Below are 24,181 nucleotides of genomic sequence, written 5' to 3'. Positions count from 1 at the left end.
ATATATAATATACCTTACAAGATTAATGCACAATTATTTACAAAATTATTCATTCTCCTCTCCATTTGTTTGTCCATTATCAAAGACCGTTTGGTAATCATCGTTAAAACTGAGGCTTCCCTATTTTTTTCTTTTTGGTTATTCGGTGCATTACTTTTTTCGTATTTCATGTTTCAAACTTGCATGTCCATGGACCGAAAGATGCACCGAAAAGATGCCGAACACCGCCATAATTAGCTTCATAGGAACTTTAAAACAGCACATGTAAGAAGGTGTTTGAGGAGAATTTGGCATAGTGTGCCGTACACCAAATGGTATCTCGCCTTGTGAGAAAATGAAGATGTGTTTTTTGTTTTGAAAAGTGTCCTTTTCTTTTATCGTGGTTCGTGGAGAGGAAGAATCAGAAGTAGAATTATTTTTCTTGATGAAATTGAAAGTGTTTACAATTTATTTTGAAAGGATGATACATATTCAAAAAACAAAGTGTTTTTGTTTGATGTTGGTGTGGCTTATTTAGATACATTAATGTTAGATCTTATCCCCTTCCCACTTCTCAAGTGGCATGCATAGGTTAAATGTCACCGAGTCTCTCTTATTTTAGATAAGTAGTGGCCCATGCCTTAATTGTTATAAATATGCTGCTATCAATAATGGGAGATTATTAATCAGTAGGGTTTTGAGCAACAAATCTGTCCATGGTTCAACTCGTAATATGGGCTGATCATTATATATATGTATATAGAGAGAGAGAGAGAGGGGGAGGATCTGTATCTTTGGATTTTTGTTTTGTATTCGTAGATGCTCTCAGTATCGTATTGCCTGCCCGCCAGTCGTTCTCGAGGTCCTTATTGTTGAAATGGGCCATGGCCGCTGGCCGGGCAACCAATGATCCATCAAATACCCATAAATGCATTTACCAAAAATTGAAAAATAAATGATTCACACCCTCACCATCCAATTTCCAAACACAGAGTGGTATTATAAATGGTTCACGTGCCCGCATCACCAACTTTTTTTTTTTTAATTATACAGTTTATTTCATGATTCGGCTTCTAAGTTGTGAGAAGCAACCAAAAAAAGGCTATCTTTGTCATTTTGATAAATCTCAACTCAGTTAAGACCTAAGTAGGAAGGTGTGCCCAGATCAATTTGTTAATATCTATGGTTTAGATGTATCTTAGTAAAATAAATTAAGATCGATCGAAACTTAAGCCTTAGCATTCTCTTTACAAAAAAAAAAAAAAGAAGGAAAAACAAAATAAAAGCCTTTAAATTGTTTGCCCAACCAATAAAAAATAAAAGAAAGGAAAGTTTAACATATAGTCAAAGAACGTCTCTGTTGTTAGCACTTGACAAAGGAGTTTTAGTTGTTGGTCAATTAAAAAAAAAAAAAAAAGAAAAAGATTGTATTGGGGGGCCATTGCCCATTGGGACGTTTGGACCGTTTGGTGCGAAGCAAGAGCCAAGCGGGAAATAAGTTATCTTCCCAACCCATAAGGCGAAGGCCATAATAATCATGTCACCGGCTTCACTGGTCATCCATTTCCATCCTTCTCATCAACTAAACAGCCGATCTGCTTGATGTATCGTCGGCAAAAGATTGTCGATTATCATAAAAGCTGGAACACTACACCCAATACACTGTTGACTGTTGTACAGCAAGACGAGCACATTCATCTTTGCTTTGCATTTTTTATGAATGAAAATAGACAAAAAAGACAAACTCCTCTTTCGTCCTTCTCTTTTCTCCTTTTCCGCTCCTCACTCCTCACTCTGCACACCTGAAACTCTATTTTTTCTTTCGCTTTTCTCTCCCGAGCAAGGGAGCAGAAGAGAAAAGAAAAGCGAAAAGCCTAGAGGCTCCATTCCATGGAGGATTTCTCACATTCTCATTCCCTGCACGGAAGTCAAGCCTCTGCAACTCTCGCGAAGAAAGTCTCTAATGGAAATGGCTTCACTTCTACAACTGTCTACAATGACGTCTTCGGTGGTCCTCCCAAGTTTCGAGTTTCAACCTTCTCGTCTCGGATAGAAGACTACAATGAGGTTTTCGGCAACTTTCGCACTTCTCGTGGTTCTTCGATTCCAATTCTAGATCTCCCGGTTGTCAACGGGGGCGATGTCTCCTTTGATGTTCCAGTCTCAAAGTTTGATTATGCGGAGATTTTTAGCGGTTTCAATGTTGTAGATTTTGCTGATTCTTACGAGGAACTGTTTGCGGAGCCAAAAGAAGCGGCTTCTGACGAGGCCTGGTACGTTGTTTTCTCGGTTATAAGCTGTCTGACTTTGCTTCATTTTCCTTTTTTTCTGCTTTGAAGAAGAATGTTTTCCAATGCTAGGGGGATGTTGTTAGACCTTTTTTCTGTTATTTCATTTGTCGCTCGAGTTATTCTCAGCGGTTGGAATTTCAACTTCAACCGACTTTCGTGAAGAACAATATAAGTACCTGGTATTCTCAGTTTGAGTGAGTCATATGTTTGGCTTTTAAACGAGTTAATCAATTGACATGGGCGTTGGTGGGACCATAGCTAACTCAGTAATCACGAAAGGTTTGATGATAGGATAGTGTATGAGACCAAATTAGTGAAGGAAAACTATTGAGGAAATTTTGCTTTTTGAATGTTTATTAGTAAGTGCCCGTGTAATGCAACACGACGTCAACGGTGATCAAGTAGGAAGACATTTTTCTTTTTCTTTTTCTTTTTCTTTTTTGCTGTTTTCCCCCTTTTGGATCTAATCTCACTCATTGAAACTGCTCTGCTCCAGCATAATCAACCCGAAAGAGGGAAATGCTGAAAGTCTGAAACTGTTACAATTTATCTATATTTGTTATTTTAACATTGTGGGTGATGATTTCCCTTTTAAATTCGTGATTCGTGCATAAGAAAAATCTAAGAGGTAAAGTATACAGTGCGCATTACTGATAAAAATGTATAAAATGCACATTTGAGATACTAAATAGTAAAATTGTCATTTCTGTTCATATTAATGCAAGTTATTGGCTTATCAAGCTCTTGTCATGGATTGGTGCATCCTTGTAGTATTGTGGGCTGAATTTTCATTCATGGTTCTGAAATGAACCATCATCAGATTTGTGATATCACACATACAGTGTTAGACGAGATGATATCCAGCCAGAGCTGGATTATTGTTTACATCTAAAAACTCCCGCTTAACCCCACAGCCTAAAAAATCCAGATGCAGTCCCGAATTAACAAATATAATAAAATGGTACTTAGAATTGTCAAACAAGATGTATCAAAATGCTTGTACAAATTGGAAGTATAACACCACTTATGTTCACTGAAAGTTCAAAAGCACAATGTCTTGAAGAATTGTATTTTTAATTTTGTAATAAAAGCACCATGAGCCTAATATCCAGTGAATCATTCTACTTGTTGATGTTAACTTCCATATGCAATCCTTGGGATTTATAACCCTCACCACTTAAATATGTAGTTTTTGTTTATTATTGTTTAGAACCATGCTATCAAGGAGCTGATTTGGTTTCTTTAACCCTGCTACAGACATGGTAGGGCCTATGAAAACCACTGTTTTGCAGCATTCCTTCTCATGCCCCCAGGTGTCTGTAGTGCTTTGTGAGAACAGTTGGAACTGTGTGCTAGAATTTCACCTTCTTTTTTTGAGGAAAGATAATAGAATTTTATTATTGAAAAGAGGAAATACATGAGGAGGTACACAGAAAAAGCAAACCAAATAGCAAAAGGCTACAGAGGAAAAGATCTATCACTATATAAACAACTCAAGTGAGCATCAGATTTAGCTAGCCTGTCTGCAGTTGTGTTTTGATTCCTAGGCATCCATTGCAGATTAAGAAACACAGAACTCAGACTCTCTAGCTTCAGTGAGGTAATGTGCTAGCCTTGCAAGGGCCAACCTCCTTATCACCTAGCCACTTGATGTTATTTGTTGAATCTCCTCTAATGGTTAAATGCGAGATACTCAAACTTCTAGCAATGTAAATACCTGTGGGTGCAGCCAAAATTTCAGCCTTTGGTGAGTTGGTAATCCCACTAGTCCACTGAAAACCCAGCAAACATTTCCGTCCCTTCCTCTGATTACTCCTCCTATTCCAGCATCCCCGTATTTCCAGAAGCACTCCCATCAAAATTAAGTGCATCACCCCTTTCCCCTCTCTTGCTAAATACTTGGGGTATGATCAAAGGTTTGGGGAGGAGAAAAAGGAATTTTACAACATTTCTGTGAAGATCAGAAATCAAGATGCCCTTAAAATGCTTGGAAAAGCTAACCCACAGAAAGCACCTTCTTTTGATGCCATTATCATTGTTGTCAAGCAGTTATATATTCACTACTCAGGTACCTTGCTGTTCTCTTCATGTACCCAACTATTAATGGTTTCAGCAGATGTTAAAAAGACCATTAGCCAGTGCTGTCCCCAGCTACCTGAAATCTTGGGAATTGGGAAAGGTGGACATGGTTTAATTGTTAGGAGGTCTTGTAGATGATGCTTTTCAAGCAATAGCTTTTCTGGAATCATCTCTGTTAACAAGATGTGATATTTCTCAAGCCAGGGATTTTTCAATTTTATAATTCTGAGTTAATTCACCTGCCTCTGCTATATTATTCCCAGAAAATAATTAAATAGTCTATTTTTGATCATTTAATAAAGTAGCACTCACCCTCAAGGGCCTTTGTTCTGTATTACTTTAATATTTTTATTTTTGCTACATCTTTCTAAAATTTAATAAATAATGATATCAAGGGAAACTTTTCTTTGCCGCCCCCCCTTCTTTTCTGGCTTGTGTCTTTTATTCTGGATTGAATATTTTATCTTATATTTCATTTTCTCCTTCCTTTCCTGCCTGTTGCTTGCATAGGACACCAGCTGAAACAGGTTCGCTTTCAGAAGGGTCAAATGGAGATATCGCTTGTTCAGAAAAGGACCAACTTCTGTCAAATGCATCCTCTGATCACTCAGTTAATGGTGTGAAGCAGTGCAATATTTCACATAATAAAGCTAATCAAAGAAATGAAGAAGATGGGACAAATGGGACAACACATGTAAACCAACACCAGGCAGTTCCGACATTTACATCTGTAGTTGATGAAAGTGCTCATTTGCGAGAAGCTGAAGGTGAGAAACTACCAACACAGGTAACTGATGATATCAGTTTTGATGTGGATCCTAGTGTGGGGATAATGGAAGGACAAAATATCAGGATAACTACATCACATTCCACTACACATTGTACTGCCTCAAAGACCAATTTGAATGATTTCAGAACTCAACAAGGGTCTGGAAGGAATGAATCTAACCCTAAAGAGGTGTTTTTAACTGTCTCTGAAATCAGCCTTAAGACACAACCCTCTCCAGTGCCACCACCTGTAAGGCAACCACCTAAATTGGCTATCAAACAGGGAGATGCTATCGGGTCGATGCCATCCAATGCTAATGCTTCTAAAAATTGTGGTCATGAAGGGGCTGCAGGTAACAATTCACCTCCTTTCTTTGATGTGGAGGTAGGTGCTAGTTCAGCAGCTGCAGCCTCTGCGGCTGCTATGAAAGAAGCAATGGAGAAAGCTCAGGCAAGACTAAAAAGTGCAAAAGAATCAATGGAAAGAAAGAGGGATGGTCTTCAAGGACGGACGAAGCTGAGATTGAAAGATGACTTAAAGAATAAGGAAAAAAGAGAGGGTAAAGCTGCTCATGAAGTCCACATATTCAAGGAAGAAAGAACTCATGAGACTTGTGAAAGAGAGGGTACTGGAATTAAAGATATTTCTAGGGAGGAAGGGCAAAAGGCCATGGGTGCCAACCAGGTAGCTCCTGATTTAGAAAAGTGTGGAAAATGTTTAGACTTAGCTAAAGAATCTTTAGAGCAAAATCACATGAAGGGATCAAAGTCAGTTCAACAGTCTAGAAGTCAGGAAGATGGAGCAGGAGAATGGAAAGCAGAGAGACAATTTTATGAACTAATAAAAACAGATAATAAGTTAAGAGTAGCCCCTGAAACAGCTATGGAAGCTCAGGAACGGGAACAAGGTGATAGGAAGTTGAAAACAACCAAGGAACCATGCAGATGGAATGGATATGAGAAGCATCTAAAAGAGGCATATAAGGTTCATGGTCATGAGCAGGAAGAAAGCAATAAGAAACTAAAACAAACTCTTGAGCGGGAAGAACATGAGAGGAAACTAAAAGAAGCTAATGAGAAGGAAGAAAATGAGAAGAGGCCAAAAGAGGTTTGTGTAATAGAAGAAGATAAGAGGAGATTGAAAGAGGATTGTGAACAGGTAAAAAATGAAAAGAGACTTAAAGAGACTTTTGAAAGGAAAGAAAATGAGAGGAGATTGAAAGAAACTCATGAGCGAGAAGAAAATGAGAAGGAACTTAAAGAGGCTTTTGAGAGGGAAGAGAAGGAAAAGAGATTGAAAGAGGTTTGTGAAAGGGAAGAACATGAGAGGAAATTAAAAGAGGCTTTGGAGAGGGAAGAAAATGAGAGGAGATTGAAAGAGGCCCATGAGATAGAAGAAAATGAAAAGAGATTGAAAGAAGCTTGTGAGAAGGAACAAAATGAGAGGAGACTGAAAGAAGCCCAGGAGAGGGAAGAAAATGAGAGGATATTGAAAGAGGCTTATGAAAGGAAAGAAAAGGAGAGGATATTGAAAGAGGCTTATGAAAGGAAAGAAAAGGAGAGAAGGTTGAAAGAGGCTTATGAAAGCGAAGAAAATAAAAAGAGATTGAGAGAGGCTCGTGAAAGGGAAGAAAATGAAAAGAGATTGAGAGAGGCTCGTGAAAGGGAAGAAAAGGAGAGAAGATTGAAAGATGCTCATGAAAGGGAAGAGAATGAAAGGAGATTACGCGAGGCTCATGAAAGGGAAGAAAATGAAAAGAGATTGAGAGAGTCTCTTGAGAGAGAAGAAAATGAAAAGAAATTGAGAGAGGCTCATGTGAGAGAAGAAAACGAAAGGAGAATGAAAGAGGCTTGTGAGAGGGAAGAAAAGGAGAGGGGATTGAAAGAAGCCCATGAAAGGGAAGAAAAGGACAAGAGATCGAAAGAAGCTTATGAGAGGAAAGAACATGAGAGGAAATTAAAAAAGGCGCAAGACAAAGAAGAAAGTGAAAAGAGATTGAAGGAGGTTGGTGAACAGGAAGAAATTGAAAATAGACTAAAGAAAGGTTTTAAAAGAGAAGAAAATGAAAAGAAACAGAGAGAGGCTTGTGACATGGAAAAAACTGAGAAGAATTTAATAGAATGCCATGAGTGGGAAGAAAATGAGAAGAGACCAAGAGAGGGTTGTGAGCAGGAAGAAAATTTAAACAATCAAAAAGTACCTCCTGAGCAAGTAGAAAATGGGAAGAAACTAAAAGCAGGTCAAGAAACTCATGAGCACAAAGAGGAGATAAATTTGAAGGCAACTAATGAGACATGCATACAGAATGATCATGAGAATTTAGAATCAATTCAAGAGACCTGCAAACATGAAATTACTGGGAAATTGAAAGCAGCTCAGGAAGAAGTTATGGAAAACTTGGGCAAAAATGTTGATGGACTTGCAGAGGAGAAGGAATGGAGAGCAGCTAATGTGATGAATGAACAAGATGGAAATATGAGGTTCAAAGGAGCTCACTCAATTGTCCATGAATATGATGCAAATGAAAACAAAATGAAAAATGTGACAGAGACACTTCCGTTAGATGACAATCAGAAGAAATTAGGAGAATCTGATATAGATGGTTGTCAAGATCAGAGTTTCAAAAATAACAAAACTTATCAGGTGGGGTGTGTTCAGGAAAACCTTGAGGGAAAAGTAAGAGTCCCTCAGATAATCCATGAGTGGGAAGAGAAAGGAAGAAATGCTTTGGAAGAGAAAGGAAACATGCCAAAAGTATCTCAGGAGTTCAATACAAGCTACAATGCAGGAAGAAAGAAGAACTATAGTGACACTATTGTGACAGAGGTGAAGGGAAAAGAAGAAATGCAAAGAGAAAAAGATCAGGAAAAGGAGCGACTAAGAAAAATAGAAGAAGAGAGGGAGAGGGAAAGGGAAAGAGAAAAAGACAGGATGGCAGTTGAACGAGCAACCCGTGAAGCTCGTGAAAGGGCATTTGCTGATGCTCGTGAAAGGGCAGAAAGAGCTGCTGTGGAGAGAGCGGCAGCTGAAGCTCGACAAAGAGCAATGGCTGAGGCTCGAGAAAGATTAGAGAAGGCTTCTGCAGAAGCTCGGGAGAAGTCACTAGCTGAGAAGGCTTCTATAGAAGCCAAACTTAGGGCAGAACGTGCTGCAGTGGAGAGAGCAACTGCAGAGGCTCGGGAGCGTGCTGTGGAAAAAGCTGCTTTAGAGGCAAGAGAACGTGCAGAAAGATCTTCTGCTGAAAAGTCTTCCACTACTCCTAGGGATGGTGGTTTGAAGCAAAGCACTTCCGTAAGTGTAATTGGATTTAGTTACACAAAACCCTTTATACTTCTTATTTGAGGTGCATATTCTTTGCTGTTCTAACTAAATGTCCAAATGCAGGACCAACGGAACCCACAGTTTCAAAGCTCAGGTTCCTATGGTGGTTCAAGATATCCAAATTCTTCAAATTATTCTGGTATATGATTTTGGAGTAACACTGATTGTTTCTACAGAGCATTGTATCTGTATCATGCCCTGACACTCTTCATTTAGAAATTTAGTTGCACTTCTTACTCTAAACAGTGCTTCTTTTGTATAAGTTAGCTTCCTATGCTGCTGAGAAATTACAAGGAGCAGAAGTTGAATCAGCCCAGAGATGTAAAGCTAGGTTACAAAGGCATCAACGAACAGTTGAACGTGTGGTATGTTCCATGCTATTTAAATTTGGGTGTTTTTTATTTTTTATTTTTTCCACATCTTAACTTAAAGAAGATAAATCATTCTGTTTTTTCTATTTCAGGCAAAAGCCCTAGCAGAGAAAAATATGCGTGACCTTCTTGCTCATAGAGAGCAAGCAGAGAGACATGTAAATTATTTGCTTATACAATTTAGAGATTTGCTTGGTTGCATCATTATAGATTCCAAATTGTTGGAGGAATGGTGACTGAATAGGCTTGCATTGTTGTCTGACTGGCCTGGATCTTATTCTGATTACAGAGGCTAGCAGAATCCCTTGATGCTGATGTCAAAAGGTGGTCCAGTGGGAAAGAGGGGAACTTGCGTGCACTGCTTTCAACACTACAATATGTATGCCTCCTGTCTTCAACAAGCATCTAATGATATGTATCATGGTTTTCAAAACCAGACGGACCAGAGGGTCGGACCGGATTACCCCAGAACCGTTATTTCACCAAAAACCGTTGATTTGGTCAGCAAACCACTGACCTGGGCGGTCGAACCGTTTGAACCGTCCAATGATTTTGGCCGTTTTGTATTTTTTGTCAGAACAGGCCATCTGTTCCCGGGAACCGGACCCCTGATCGGTTCGGTTTTAAAAACCTTGATATGTATTATGCTATAAATTTCAATTAGCTTATTTACACATACAAGTTTGTATTTGGAGATAAGGTACATCATCTAATCAGGACCAATCCATTGAACTTTTGATTGTGTGCATGCACCATATTGATTTAACAGGGCTTTTAATGTATTATGGCCTACAGATCCTACTGACTTAATGTTTTCAACAAACTGGAAAATGCATTTCCCCCATTGATTGCTCATAGCACACTCCCTGTTTTCTTGGGGACTTGATGGTGCAATCATTGGGCTGCATCCAGTAAAAGAAGTAGCTTTTTTTTTTTTAATTAAAGTTCCATTAGTACAGTTTTATGCTACATTCATGATCATGCTCAAGTTATACGTGATGTAACATTTTATTTTAGCTTTAACAATTATGTATAGCTCACATGAGCATGATGTCAAAAACTAAGTTAAAATGACCCCTTTGTATTAAGAAATTAGATAGCACTGCATTTCTCAAAAGTTTACTGAGATATGAATATTACATTTGCAATTTGTCATTGATGGTTAGTATATTATGCCACTATTAACAACTTGTTAACTTTCTAAATAGTGAAGAAAGCTTCTTATTTAATCTAATAAAAGCTACTTGCTATTGCTAAAAAAGTTTCTTCTTTATTATTACAACCTTTTGCTGCTGTAATTCACCTTACCGTTCAATGTGGTTTTGATTGAAAAGATGGTAAACTATACATTGCTTTTGTTTTTTTGGTAGTTAATTGGGTTTTTGTTGTTAAGCAGATCCTTGGACCTGATAGTGGTTGGCAGCCAATTCCATTAACAGAAGTTATAACAGCTGCTGCTGTAAAGAAAGCCTACAGGAAAGCCACTCTTTGTGTTCATCCTGACAAACTTCAGCAACGGGGTGCGAGCATTCAACAGAAGTACATATGTGAGAAGGTCTTTGATCTTCTAAAGGTGTGTCTTTCTTCACTAATCCTAATTGCTGTCAAGATTATCAAGGAGTAAAACTCTTTAGGGGAAATTACTTAAATATACCCTGAGGTATCTCAAAAATACTTAAGTATACAATGTGGTTTCTGAAATTACTTAATATGCCCTGTCAGAACATTCTACCATTAAGATCGACAGAACATATTAAAGGACAAAAATACCATTGGTTATCCTTTAAATTTCCAGAACATGTTGAAAGCTCAGCTTATTTTCACAAACAAGCTGATTACTATTCCATCTAGACATGAAAACATATAATCAAAGATCACTTGCACCATTGTCCACACATTTTGAAACAAACCAAGAAATAAGTCCAATCTCAAACTATTCAGTTCTTGTATCAACCTAGTTGCAAAGAACATATTAAAGGCATTATATCATACTTGCATTATTTGCTGCTTCTTCTCTGGCTATATGTTTGCATCTGTGGGATAATGATTACCTGACCTGAACATATTCCAGAAGATGAACTTCTGTGGGAAGTATGGATAAATAGAATTTTTCCCGGGTTTATCTCAACGTTTTATATTGGTTTTTTTTGTTTTAATTTGGAAGAAAGCCATTATTAAATTTTGATTGTTCATTCATATTTTGTAGTATATAATATTTATATTTATGGTATTGATTTTTTACTATCTTAATGTATATCCTAAATTTTAGATATCCTTGCGATAAGGAAGATGGCAATATACTTACTGGGTTTCGTGATTCAAATTCAATAATTGGAATTCAAAGAAGTGAAATGAGAAGCTGGCTGCTTCTGATCCGGTTTCATATTCACCTGTTTATAGGATGCACAAGCATCAAAATGGAAACATCAGATAAAAAAGATAAAATATCAAATAGCCTGCAGGTTCCAACACCATGAGTCATGCAACATGTTGTGTCTGAATCCTGTTGTTGTAAGTGTTAGAACCTTCAATCTATCATATATGGAAGCTTTAATTAACTAATTCGAGCTTTATACCTATATCTTTAAAAGATTCGCTCCCAAAAGCTGTCTGCCTTGCTCTCAAATGAAGATTGAGGAAGATCAAGTTCAATCATCTGAAAATCTACTAGAGTTTTAGACATCAGTGCCGAGCTAGCTTCTGTTATATGCAGGAGTGATTTTTTGAAGGTTCTTAGAGCAAATTTGGGATTATAAAAGAATTTTCCCAATTCTTTAATACTCACAATGCATGATTATGATTAATTTGTATGATTTTAGGAAGAAACTATGTTGCCAGAAAACATGATACCAGAAGGGTTTTGACCATCAAACCCTGTGAATTTCATAAATAACCACCCGATTGGTTACCACTTTTATGATACTGTTGATTGGTTACGAGTTTTTTCCCCCTGGTATTATGTCTTTCTAGTATCATAGTCGAACCTTTTCTAGATTTATCCAGAAAAAAGATGATTTTTTTTTCTTATGTTGCAAAAATATCTGTAAGTCTTTTTGGGTAAATTACAAAGACCCTCCTGTACCATGGGCTCAGTGACAATTACGCCATGAGCTTGCATTTGCAACAAAGATCCCCTGAACTTTCACCTTGAAACGAATACCCCTAGCCATATTAAGTCAGATGATGGAATGCATTAAATTACCAAAATAACCACATGAACTTTTCTTATTTTCTTTTCCTCACCCTTTTCTCTTAAACCTAATTGACCCAAGAATACCTCCATTATCTCCAAAAGAAACCAGCTAAAATAACAAGAATCACTTCACTGAAATAGAAAAAGAAGTTTCTTTAAATTCACCTTAAAATATAAAATTAGCCTGGGCTTCAAAAGAAAATTATCCTCTCTCTCCAATAAACCAAGAAAAACCAAGTGAAACCTTAAATTTATATTTATCAGAAAGAAACCTCTACTATTTCACCTGAATATTGAATCCAGCCAGAAATCTGCAAGGATTTATTAGAGCAAATGAGAGGACTTAAATATTATATTTAGAAAACTAATTGAGTCATAAATCATTCAAATAAATAAGAAAATGGTAGTTTGGGGATTTAAAATTTTAAACAGCTAAATGAGAATCTTTTTTGAAGTTAATTGACAGAACTATATTGGAGGGGGTATTTGTTGCAAAGTAAAAGTTCAGGGGGGAAATTGCCACTGACCTCATATTACAGGGGGTCTTTTGTAATTTACCCTTTTATCATAGCTTTAATTTAAATGTTATGGGTCAGCCGTAGAAATGGTTCCACGGTCCACTCTGTTGAGGGTTAGTGGCATTGGGTTTGGATTAACCTAGAGACTAACCAGACCTGGCTTATATGTGCCCCTGACATAGCTATTTTTTTTTTATTTCATATGATATGATGATTTGGTAATTGTATTGGATAAATGGATATTAAACTACTCAGGCTTGAAAGTTTTTTTTTTTTTTATCAGCAAAACTCAGGCTTGAAATATTTTCTCGAGTGGTTTGATCATCTGAGTTAACAGCCCAAAATTATAAAATAGAAAAGAAAAATTAAAAAGACGAGAAGTATAAAATAAGAAATGAAACAAGATGACATAAAACATGGGATATCCCCCGTTGTGTAGCCCCGTGAAGAAGGGGAAAAGAAATATTGTCTTGCCTTTTCTCTGACCTTGTTTTATATTTGGGTCTTTCTGAAAGTTCTTTCACATGTTCTCTTTACTGGAATTTGTTCCTCCTAGTCCTTCCCTTTCAACTGTATGTTCAGCGTTTTAAGGAGTGGAATGGACTGCATGGTTAGACGAGGACCGGACCCTTTGTTATGATCTGGTTATTGAACTCAACTAGATTTGAAACTGGACAGGACTGTTGAATCAGGGCCCGAACTCAATAATCATGCGAACCTCCTGGTTCAATGGTTTTTTTTTTTTTGTTTTTTGAAAATAACCTTATTTCTCGTTCCCATTTTTTGGGGCCATTTCATTGAAAATAACCTCCTGGTTCAATGTACGGTTGGATGCCTGCCCGGCTGCCCCCAACCACAAAGGAGAATATTAGTGATCATGGATATTTGAATTTTAGTGACCATCAAGAGCTCGATTACTGATATTTCAGGTTAGAACTCATTCATTTTGGAGAATTCTAAACTTATTTTACATTGGAGTGGTTAAAAGTAAAGAGCCATCATCTGTCGTCCTCTTTACTAATTTTAAAATCCGATGCCTCTTGAGGGTCAAGACTCAAGAGGCATCAGTTTTTTTTTGGGTGTGGGTGTGGGTGTGGGTGGGGGCTTGGGGTGATGGTTTGCTAGGCCGTATTTTGGGATAGAATGAACGATGGGAAGCTTGAAATTTTAACGACTTTTTAGTTTTAAAGTTGTGATTGGAAGCAATGCCTAAAATTGAAATTAATTGTCCTTAACCACCAAACTAGTTTATCTTGTTTAAAGTTCAATTTGATGGCATATATGTATATACATTTCTTTTCAAAATCAATACTTGCATAAAGATATATGATATAGAAATAGATATATTATATGGTCGACTATGTTGCTCATGTATGAATCATATGTATGCAGTATGTAGTATGTACCTTGCATGCACGCATGCACAAGGGACTCGGCACTCACTATGTATAATACATTCATGTAGCCTTGTATACGTATTAGATATAAAATTGACGTTGTGCACTGCAAGTTTTTTGCATTTATGTAAATATTTATACATTTATCATGCTGTAGATATGAGTCACGTGACCCTATACTCATCTCCTCCTGAATATAAAATTGTTAACATACTCACTGAACTGGGAAGAAACATTAATTATGATCCACTTGAACGAGGTTTTCAATCCAAAAGCTAAATGGTTTAGAAAATAGGATGGCAAACATAGCCAAGGACCAGTGTTGTGCAAACAACTTCATATGGCACACAAAATGAAGTGAAAACAGATGCAAAGAAGTGAAAGAACAGAGAACACGAATTTATGTGATTCAGCTTATAGCCTATGACCACACGGACAAAGGCGCAGAAATCCACCATAAATCAATGGTGAAGAATAGAGTTGCGCATTACCTCTCTCACAGACCACTAGTGGCTCAAGTCCTACGCATCCACTAGAAACCACATGAAATTGTCTTTGGGTTTTTATCTACTTAATTTGGAGCAGGTCATGAAAGTTGTTGCAATAAAGAATTCAAGAAACAAACATTTACAAAACAACCTTAGGGCCTTAAGTGGTGACAATGTGGTGTCATATGTTTATAATCGAGTTGCCTGGACCAATCGGTCTCCCAATAGAAACAATTATCATCTCCAAAGATCACTCTAGTATCTTAACATTTAGTAGATAAAATCATTATATATTTGTTCTGCTGTTTATATGAGGGTCTGTGCATGTGTTACAAAAAAAGATGCTCATGTATCATGTAAATCCCTAAGAGATTTGATGATTTAGGTACCTGTTCTATCTGTTCTTCTAAATTCAAATATGATAATTCCAGGTGGCCATAGGCTTATGTGCTTTATTTTCTTAAATTTTCCATTTCTTTTCCAAAAACTTAGTAATTGCATGTCTGCCAAGCAATTATTTTAATTATTTTTAATTATCCTTAATCTGACATTCGGTATTATGGCAGGACGCTTGGAACAAATTCAATTCGGAAGAGCGATAATCGAAGTTGCTAGCAATTGCGAATATCCTGTATAATTTCATGCATCAGTGGATAAAATTTAAGTATCTTTAGCTATTCTTTCAGCTATTTGTGTAATTCTGAACGAAAAGCTTAGCTCCAGAAAACTGTTGTAAACAAGCTATTAGATGAAGAAAAAGGGGTGTAGAGCCTTTCTTTCAGTTGAGAATTGAGATCTTTGCCCGAATCCATTTAGTTCGCTACTTCGCTAATGCCTTAAAGGGTGAATCAACGTAAAGTCTACATGAAGATGATGCATCGTTAATTGCTACAAAATTTTCGTTTCATCTTAAAGTTTTAAACTGTAACCCTAAATTGGCATTTTAGTTGTCTGAGTATGGACGGGTCCGCTCAATCCAAAGCTGGTGTTTAAGTTGTCAGGAAGTTGTTACAAACCAAGCACATGAAGCATGATAGCGTTCTGTGCATGCATCCGATTCTCAGCCTGTGGGAAGACGATAGAGTTGCGAGCTTCTATTACCCCGTCAGTGACTTCTACGCCCCTTTCTGCTGGTAGACAATGCATGAAATAAGCTTTTGGACCTGCTATCTCCATAAGGGCTTCATCTACCTGCATGGAAATGTCCACAATATTTGAGATTTCCACAATATTACGATACTATAGCTTAGGGTCCTAAAGTGGGTAGTTATGGCATATTGTTTATTGTTACACTATGGTCCATGTGATTTAAGGAAGGTTACACAGCCTTACAGGGTCCAGATGTGTAATCTTTAGAAATCCCGCAAAGAGTTGCTTTTGTGAAAGCTTTACTAACATGATCATTCAATTCTGGTACAATTTCTCAAAACCAAACCAGTGCTAACTATTAAAAGCGGCTTACATGCTACATGGTATAATCTCGGAGATTTAAGGCATATGAAAGTCAAATCTTAAGACGTATTTGGCTCCACTAGTTGAGATCTGGTGCCGTGACACGACAGCTATTATAATGTGAAATGCATATTCCAGTAATATTCTGGGGAAGAAGCATTACTGTTTTGACAACCAACTTCCACTTGTGTCAACCATAGAGAAATTTGAGGTCTTTCTCTTTTTTTTTTTTTTTTGTTTGATTTGTTAAAAAACTGGTGCACAATCATGTGCTTGCAGACATGCTTGACACCTACGCTGGTAACAAAAATAATATGAGATCATTGTAGTCAAATTACCTGGAATCCCTGAAAGGCTTGACGACGATATGCAGCTTCTTCCTTTTGACCCATGCTGGCCCAAACATCTGAGTAGACAACATCAGCTCCTCTAACGGCTTCCTTTGGATCATTGGTTATCTCAATTTTGCTAATTCCAGCACTTCGGGCCTTATCAACAGTCTTTTGATCGGGTTCAAAGCCTTTTGGGCAGGCACAGACAAAGTGGAAAGGAATCACCGATGCCATCAATAGCCATGAATGTACAATGTTGTTTCCATCTCCAACATAGACAACCTGGAAATTGCATTGTGAGAATTCAAGTTAGGAAGAATCATGACAACCAAATCTACGGTTAGGAGATGACAAATGACTCCAGAAAGCACACGGGTTGTTCGTAGAAATTGAGTTTTAACTAAACAGAAAATGGCTAACCTTGGTTCCCTCCAGCTGACCAATATGTTCAATTATTGTGAGTGCATCAGCCATAATTTGGCATGGGTGATTATAATCTGTCAGGCCATTAATGACGGGCACAGTAGCATATTTAGCCAGATCGAGGATGTCCTGGAACACAGATAACAACATAAGAAACTTGAACCGCAAACATAAGCAAGTTCTTTTTTAAGGAGAAAACTGTGGGAAATAGAGCACGATATAGGGAAGTATAAGTTCATGTTTGAATGATGAGAGTTTTCTTTTTTTCATTTTTAATGATTTTTTTGGGGAGTTCATGTTTGGTGCTAATCTAGTAATTCAATGATCAGGTATCATATTGCCAACATATTCAATTATAAAGCAAATAAATGTCTGATAAAGTTGGATTGAAATGAAACAAGAATATTATTTTTAAAAGTTTTCTGTTACAAAATAAAGTATTTTTTGCACCTGTTACAAAAAACATTTTTTACACAGTCAATCTAGTAATTGAAAGGGAACTAATTTCAGCATATTCCTTTTTTGATAAACCCCTAGCAACATGATAAAAGACACATTCTAAATAACAATAAAAATGAGTACAAATAACTTTGGGGGTGTGACACTTAGCCCCACTATACCATTTTTCGGGACTCAGCCCCTTGTACTTCCATATCAGCCCTTTCTGATATCATTCTGTTAGAGAAGTTATGGTATTAGTATATACCCATGTGCACTGTCATATTTTTAAATCTAATAGAGAAATTTCTGGTCATATTTTTAACTCAACATCTAAGATCAGTCAACTAATCTTGAAAATCCAAGCAGTGTGCAATGGTTTCAAGTAATCTAGGCCATTAGAGTTGTATAATAAATGATGTACCAAATTAATCCAAAGATCTGGGCCATTAAAGTGATTTCTTGAAATCAATACATTAATCTCAACCAACCAAACGGTGTACTAAGATTCAATTAATTTAGGCATAAAAAATGTAACAATTCAGCAGTTCAGTACAAAAATCTACGCTATGAAAATAGACTCTGAAGAGCACGGAATTCATCTTAGCCATTCAAACAATGTACCAAAATATCAACTAAGCCATTCAGAAAAAGCAACAAATTTTCTAAAAAATCTAAGACAAATAAAGTAATATACCAAACAACACCTAAAAGTTGAGTCATGAAAATGGCATAACAAGATCAATCAACTAATTCCAACCATCCAAATGATTATCCAGATTTCATCTAATCCAATCCATTCAAATGATGTATCCAATCAACCCAAAGATCTAAGCCAATAAAGTGGTCTCTTAAGATCAATGAATTAATCTTAACCATCCAAGTGGTACCAAGATTTCAACCAATCTAGCCCATATAAATAATGTATCAAATCATCCCAATCAAGGCCATCAAAGTGGTCTCCTGGAACAATGCAATAATCTCATCCATCCAAGTGATGTACATAATTAAACCAAATTGTTGAAGTGGTATACAAAGATAAATTAATGGATCTGAGACATCTAAGTGATGCTGAAGTTTTCATACAGTAAACTATATAAATCCTTGCCATTTACAACATTAAGAGTTATATGCCCCAAAGTTAGGGGTGCAACTCGGCTTGGCCCAACTTAACAGTTTACACTGTTTCGGGCACAGACTTTGGGTTGGGCCCATTGAAAATTTGACAAAATGCCAACCCTATCCCACTAAAGTTGCACCCCTACCCAAAGTACAGGGGCTCCTGTAATTTACCCTAAAAACTGATACAAAGGGGGTGGTTTTATTCTATTAAAAAATGTCCATTACTTACTCAAACCATCCATTTGATGGCACCAAGGGGGCGTTCTTTTTTACGGATTTTGAAAGGGGGGAAGTTGGTCAATGGGTTTTTGGTTCCCATTGACCAAGAATCCCATGTTCTTTTTTAAGATTTATGTGGGGATCAGGGAAAGTTTATTTTCCTGGGTATCACTTACCTGGGTAAGTGATACCCATCTCCTAGGTGGGCAAATAACTTTCCCACCTTGGGGGAAAATTGCCAATACTTGAATGGGACAAAAATGCCCTTTTGATAATGGATTTTTATGGCTAAAATGGCCATTGCCTTATTTACATGAGAAATAAAAGAACATGGGTAAATGCACTTACCCAGGTAAGTGTTTCCCAGGAAAAACTTACCCAGGTAACTGCATTTACCCAGGTAAGTAACTTACTGAAAAGTAATGAGGCCTAAGTGATAGTAATATAATAAAGAGCATGTAAACCAATAATACACAAGGAAATCCACATATCGGTTTCCTAGATAACATGTAAAATAAGGGCACCCATCCTTTAGTACTCAATGATGCCCTAAAGGCAGAAAGTGCAGGGACATCTCAACATATGAATACATTTACTCTGTCATAGAAAAGATGCACAAGCAGTATGTTCATATGCTTTCATCACATAGGAATATGGTGCTGTATGGGAAATCTAGGAAGATATTATGAAAGATGATATTTCATGTGATCAAAAGATGATACTGCATGTAGTTCTCCACATGCCACTATAATCAACTAATAATGATGCTATCAAGTGGAATTTCATCAGATGTTATGGATGAAGTTTTGGCGGGTGCTATCTTGAGAATACTAGCCATCTGTTGCAAGAAGCATTGGATGAACAGAAAGGTAATTACCTTTGAATATGTAATTCTATAAAAGGCTATTAAATTTCTCCATGGGATGGGGCTCATGGAAGAGTTTTATTTCCCCAAGGTAATAGAGGACTTGAGGAATGAAATAAAACTGGGGAACAGGACACAAAAATGAACATTTGAAGACTAACCATATAATTAGGGACGTTTTTGCCCTAGATTTCATGGCAAACCATGTATGTTGCCAATATCGATCTCATTGTAAACTTGTATTTCTTGATTTTCTCTTATGTCCTTTCTAAATAGTGCAATCACTCATTTACTAATGAACTTTAACAAATATATTTTTACTTTTCATATCTTACAATATATTCTTGCTTTATATTAATAACATAAGAATTTCTGGGAAATATAACAAATTAAACATAGAAAAACGAATTAATCCAAGCAACATAAACAATTAAATGATTTCTAATTAATTGCATTGAACTGTTGATAAAGAAAATGAATACATTGAACTTATCAAATATTACGAATTTGCAACTTGAAAATGAATAATTGATTTCTAATTAATTGCATTGAACTCTTGATTTCTCTTATGTCCAAACAGGGAAATAAGAGACTCCTTTGGATTTTAACGAGTCCATGTAATATACTGATACTCATGGCCTTGTTTGCAACTTGAAAGATAATTTGTACTATTGACATTGAACCCAAAAAAAAAAAAAAGTTGAGAATCCTAAACAATGTTGTGGTAATTAAAACAAGAGATTTTACTATGGCTATTCCTCAGATTACTAAAAGATTAATCTTTTCAAAATATTGAACATGAGAAATCATTTCTTACTGTAATACACTGAAAGGCACTGGAAGGGTCTATGACACAAAGAATCCACTATTTGAGACTTTTGAGTCAATTAGATTAAAGGGAAAAAAAAAAAAGAAAATGATGCTGATGATGATTGCTACACTCTTGGGAGCAATGGAAACAAGAAGACTCACTGTCATACCTGATGAGCAAAAACACGTGCCATTATGATGTCATTATAGCCAGAGAGAACACGAGCAACATCACGTGTTTCCTCCCGCTTGCCCATTTGAATGTCATCTGGACCCAAATATATGGCATGCCCACCTAGCGAAAAGAACCCAGTCTCAAATGAAACCCGAGTCCTCATGGATGGCTTTGTGAAGATCATTGCCATTGTCTTCCCTTTAAATGGGAGAAATGTCCTTTCCCCTGATTTTAGCAGAGCTTTTACCTCAACGGCACGATCAAAGATCTTCAGAATAGTGGTTTTGTCAAAATCACTAATATGCAGAAAGTCCTTCATATTTTCTTTCACTGAAATGAAAACAGAAGAGCATCAAAGCCAAATCTACTCAATCATTTGCTAATGCAGTTTTTATAAGGCTCCTAGTATGGAACAAGTAGCATTTACAGTTCAAATGACCAATATTTATTAATACCAATAGAGCTCAAACAATAGCCAAATATAGGCACTTCTAATTGAGGAAACTAAAATATACTCATCAGGGATAGTATAATAAAAGATTTAGTGTACATGTGGAGCCATAGGGATCCAAGCTTGGGGCATACATTTAGGTTCAGTTTGGAAGGAGTACAAATACAACTATGCAGAGCCTTTTAGTGTACATGCAAAGCCTTCTATTTTTTATGTATTTGTACCATACATATTTGTATTTGTACACCTTCCAAACTGAGCCTTAAATACAGTTATGCTACAATGATATAAATGGATGTCTAGAATCATCCAATAATAGCAAATAAAATGTCATTTGCATGCATGATATTTCTGGTCCAGTCTAGGAGAACCAAACAAATTATCATGTGTATATTCAAGATTTTGATCTAATGGCTTTTCTTCTTGGTTATTAATCACTTTGTGGAAATCTCAAAAGAAAAATAGAATGATTGAGAAATTATTGAACCCATGGTGCTGAGGTGATTTTGGTCAAGAATACTTTCCAGCAATCAGGACGAAAAGATGCTCTATTTGAGAGTGCTACATGTGAAAAAACAAAGAAAACACTAAGCTAAGCTGCATTAGCTTTCTGTCTATCAAAAAGATGCAATCTTGTTCATCACTATATCTAGCTTCTATATATTGCTTGTGCCTTCTTCATTCCTGACATTAAGATAGCATTTTTCTCATTAAACGAAAAAAAAAATCATTCAACTTCATTAATTCCAAATGGAATTGAGCACTTTCACTTTTCAACAGTAAAAATAAAAGAAGCCAATTATTGCTGGTACTTTTTGAACTTCACAGCTCAGATTTGTTATATATTTATCATTCTATACTAACGAGGAAATACAGAATCAAGATGCGTTTTTAGTGAAAAACATGGAATTAGACCATACCTGACTCCTAACCAACACACAACGTATTTCAGCAGACAAAGATTTATTAGTTATTACTTAATTCAATTGCGAAACTACATTGTCCAAAGTACCAACTACTAAGTACTAATAAATTTGGAACTTAGATTGGGGATTTTTTTTTGTTAGTTTTTTATATTCCACTGCATTTGTTTTACTACATTTACACTTAAAAGAAAGGTATTAGAAATGATCCCGAGAGTGGAAATGTTGCAAAGTAATTCTCAAATTTTGAAATAATTAGCAATAAGGTCTAGCATCGGATACACTTGCAGTTTCAACAAAACATCCTCTATAAACGGGATTTCATGAAGACCACCTTTCAGTGGGATCTTAGACCATCAAAGTTCAAATAGCACATTTCATGCCTTTTAAGATAAATAAAAGGTTAAGTATGAATCTATAAAGCAAGACGAGCCAAGCTACATCGCGTACCTCAGAACGCCAACAAGGTGGCATATCTTCACATCACAATAACTTGGATATTTAATAGAAAGTCACTTATCCCAGGCAGATTTGACCTTCCACTAAAGAGTGGGAGATTCACACTCCAACTTACGAACCAAAAATGTATAGATACCGTAGAATTTCGAACATCGTGTCTATTGTCTAATGTCTGGTCGTTTACGTTTCCATCTGATATTATATCTTAAAGTATACTTATAAATGGTAGATTATAAACCCTAATAGTTAAAGATCAGAACACTTTCAATTCAAATGGCAGAAGTTGAAGTTGAAACTTACAGAGAGAAATGCAGAGACAACTCAATAGCACTGCATTTTCTTCATTTTTTTAATCTATCGAAGAAGACAACCTTATTGGATATAGCTTCAAAACATCGAGTTAACAAAACACAACATCTCCACTTGATTTGTCTCAAAGAACAGATTTTGAACAAATGATACTAAAATGCAAGTGCAGTAAGAAATAGTAGAAAAAAAAAAAGAAAAAGAAAAAGAAAAAAAAGAGAACTTAAAACCGAGAAGACGGAGATAGTTCTATAGGATACAACCGACCTTTTCCATTAACGGCAGATGAAACAGAAGGTGCAGCAGATGAGCTCTGGCAGGAAATGCGGCGACGGAGAGACGGAAGTACGGCATGAGAGGAGATAGATATGTCGGAGAATCTTCCGTGAGAGAGTAGGGGCCGGCGAAGAAGTTGTCGGGAGAGAGGGGAAAGAGAGGAGGAGAAAGACGCGGTGTCCGATCGAACTGAACAGTTGAAAGAGATCGCCGCCATCACCGCTGGTTGGTATATCGTCGACACCAATTTACCAATCTTTCTTCCTTTTCCTTCTGATGGCTTGGCTTGTGATGCTTATGTATAGGGTAGGACCGTAGGAGTTCAAATGAAAATGATCCCGTGAAAATATGAACCAACGGCGAGGTATGCACCCTCCGTATCAAACCAATTTTTTACGATTAGATCGTTGAGATCAATACCTGGTTTTGGGTCCATCACAATCGTTGTTCATTTTCGATGTATTAAATAAATACTTTTACTTGATTCTTCAAAGCGGAGAAAATTACTTAATAAATCATTTATTGACAATATAAAATCTCCACCGTGGAAAGGTTAATATGAAGCTTTTCATAATTGGTTCTTGTATAAATCAAAATAAATATTTTTACTTATTTTTCAAAGCCGAGAAAATTATTTGATAAGTAATTTATTAACAAAACCACGCTACATAAGTTTGGTCTAGGGGTGGCAATTCATGTTTTCATGATACGTTGAGATAGGAGTATTTGGATATATGGGTTGGCATGACACACAATTAATTAATTATGTCAAAATTACAAACATGAGTACAATCTGTTTGTTATACATGTAACATGACATGACCTGCGTAAAACAAATTTATATGATTAACTTGTTTAATTATTTATAAATGGCATGTATAATACAAAATCAACTGTTTAAATTAAACAATAAAATAAAAATTCAATAATTCATTACCTAAACAATTTTGTAAAAACCATTAAATGTATACCTATATATCAAAATAATACTTCATTCAAATATATATACATGATCTAATATTTTAAACTTTGGGTCATAAATACATCACTAGCGGGGTTAAAAATGCCATTTGGAGATACAATTTTTTTACGCCTATTTGGAAATATATCATGGTTTTAAAAATAATTCAGAAACGTAATTGTTATGGCCACCGGTTTTTTGGTCGACGGTTTGACCATCTGGCTTGAACGGATGGCCTGTTTTGACAAAAAAAAATTAAAAATAAAAAACGATCAAAAACCATTGAACGGGTTGACATATCGACGGTTCAACTGCCGAGTCAACAGGTCATTGATTGATTCAATGGTTTTGACTAGGGACCGGGTTTGGGGTAAAACAGAACTGGTTAACTGAACGGTTCCTGGGCCGAACCGTCTGAGTCAACAACAGTTTGAAAGCCACGGGAGATACAATAATAAATTAGGTTATATTTTTTAAAATAAAATAATTATAACTATATTATTATGAATAATAAACAACCATGTAGGACCAGTCTTGAACCAATTATTTAATTAGGATCAAAT

At 36.3% G+C, this 24,181-nt stretch overlaps 2 protein-coding genes across 2 annotated transcripts; one reads left to right on the top strand and one right to left on the bottom strand.

Annotated features, from left to right (window-relative positions):
- Positions 1-1,566: 1,566 nt before the first annotated feature.
- LOC148850848 (uncharacterized) lies at positions 1,567-15,187 on the top strand. The gene is made up of 8 exons (XM_088943553.1): positions 1,567-2,252; positions 4,860-8,409; positions 8,503-8,578; positions 8,707-8,804; positions 8,903-8,968; positions 9,100-9,189; positions 10,207-10,383; positions 14,973-15,187. Exons 1-8 carry the CDS (start codon positions 1,870-1,872, stop codon positions 15,006-15,008), a joined length of 4,476 nt encoding a protein of 1,491 aa, XP_088799679.1. The 5' UTR covers positions 1,567-1,869; the 3' UTR covers positions 15,009-15,187.
- Positions 15,156-23,125, bottom strand: LOC148850847 (ornithine carbamoyltransferase, chloroplastic-like). The gene is made up of 5 exons (XM_088943554.1): positions 22,649-23,125; positions 20,238-20,572; positions 16,611-16,742; positions 16,197-16,472; positions 15,156-15,597 (listed from the first exon to the last, which is right to left on the bottom strand). Exons 1-5 carry the CDS (start codon positions 22,872-22,874, stop codon positions 15,415-15,417), a joined length of 1,152 nt encoding a protein of 383 aa, XP_088799680.1. The 5' UTR covers positions 22,875-23,125; the 3' UTR covers positions 15,156-15,414.
- Positions 23,126-24,181: the final 1,056 nt, after the last annotated feature.

This window comes from Nelumbo lutea, chromosome 5, assembly GCF_056320005.1.
Source record: "Nelumbo lutea isolate HS-2025 chromosome 5, American lotus-T2T, whole genome shotgun sequence".
NCBI classification, from domain to species: domain Eukaryota; kingdom Viridiplantae; phylum Streptophyta; class Magnoliopsida; order Proteales; family Nelumbonaceae; genus Nelumbo; species Nelumbo lutea.
This window is presented reverse-complemented; position numbering and strand designations above follow the sequence as displayed.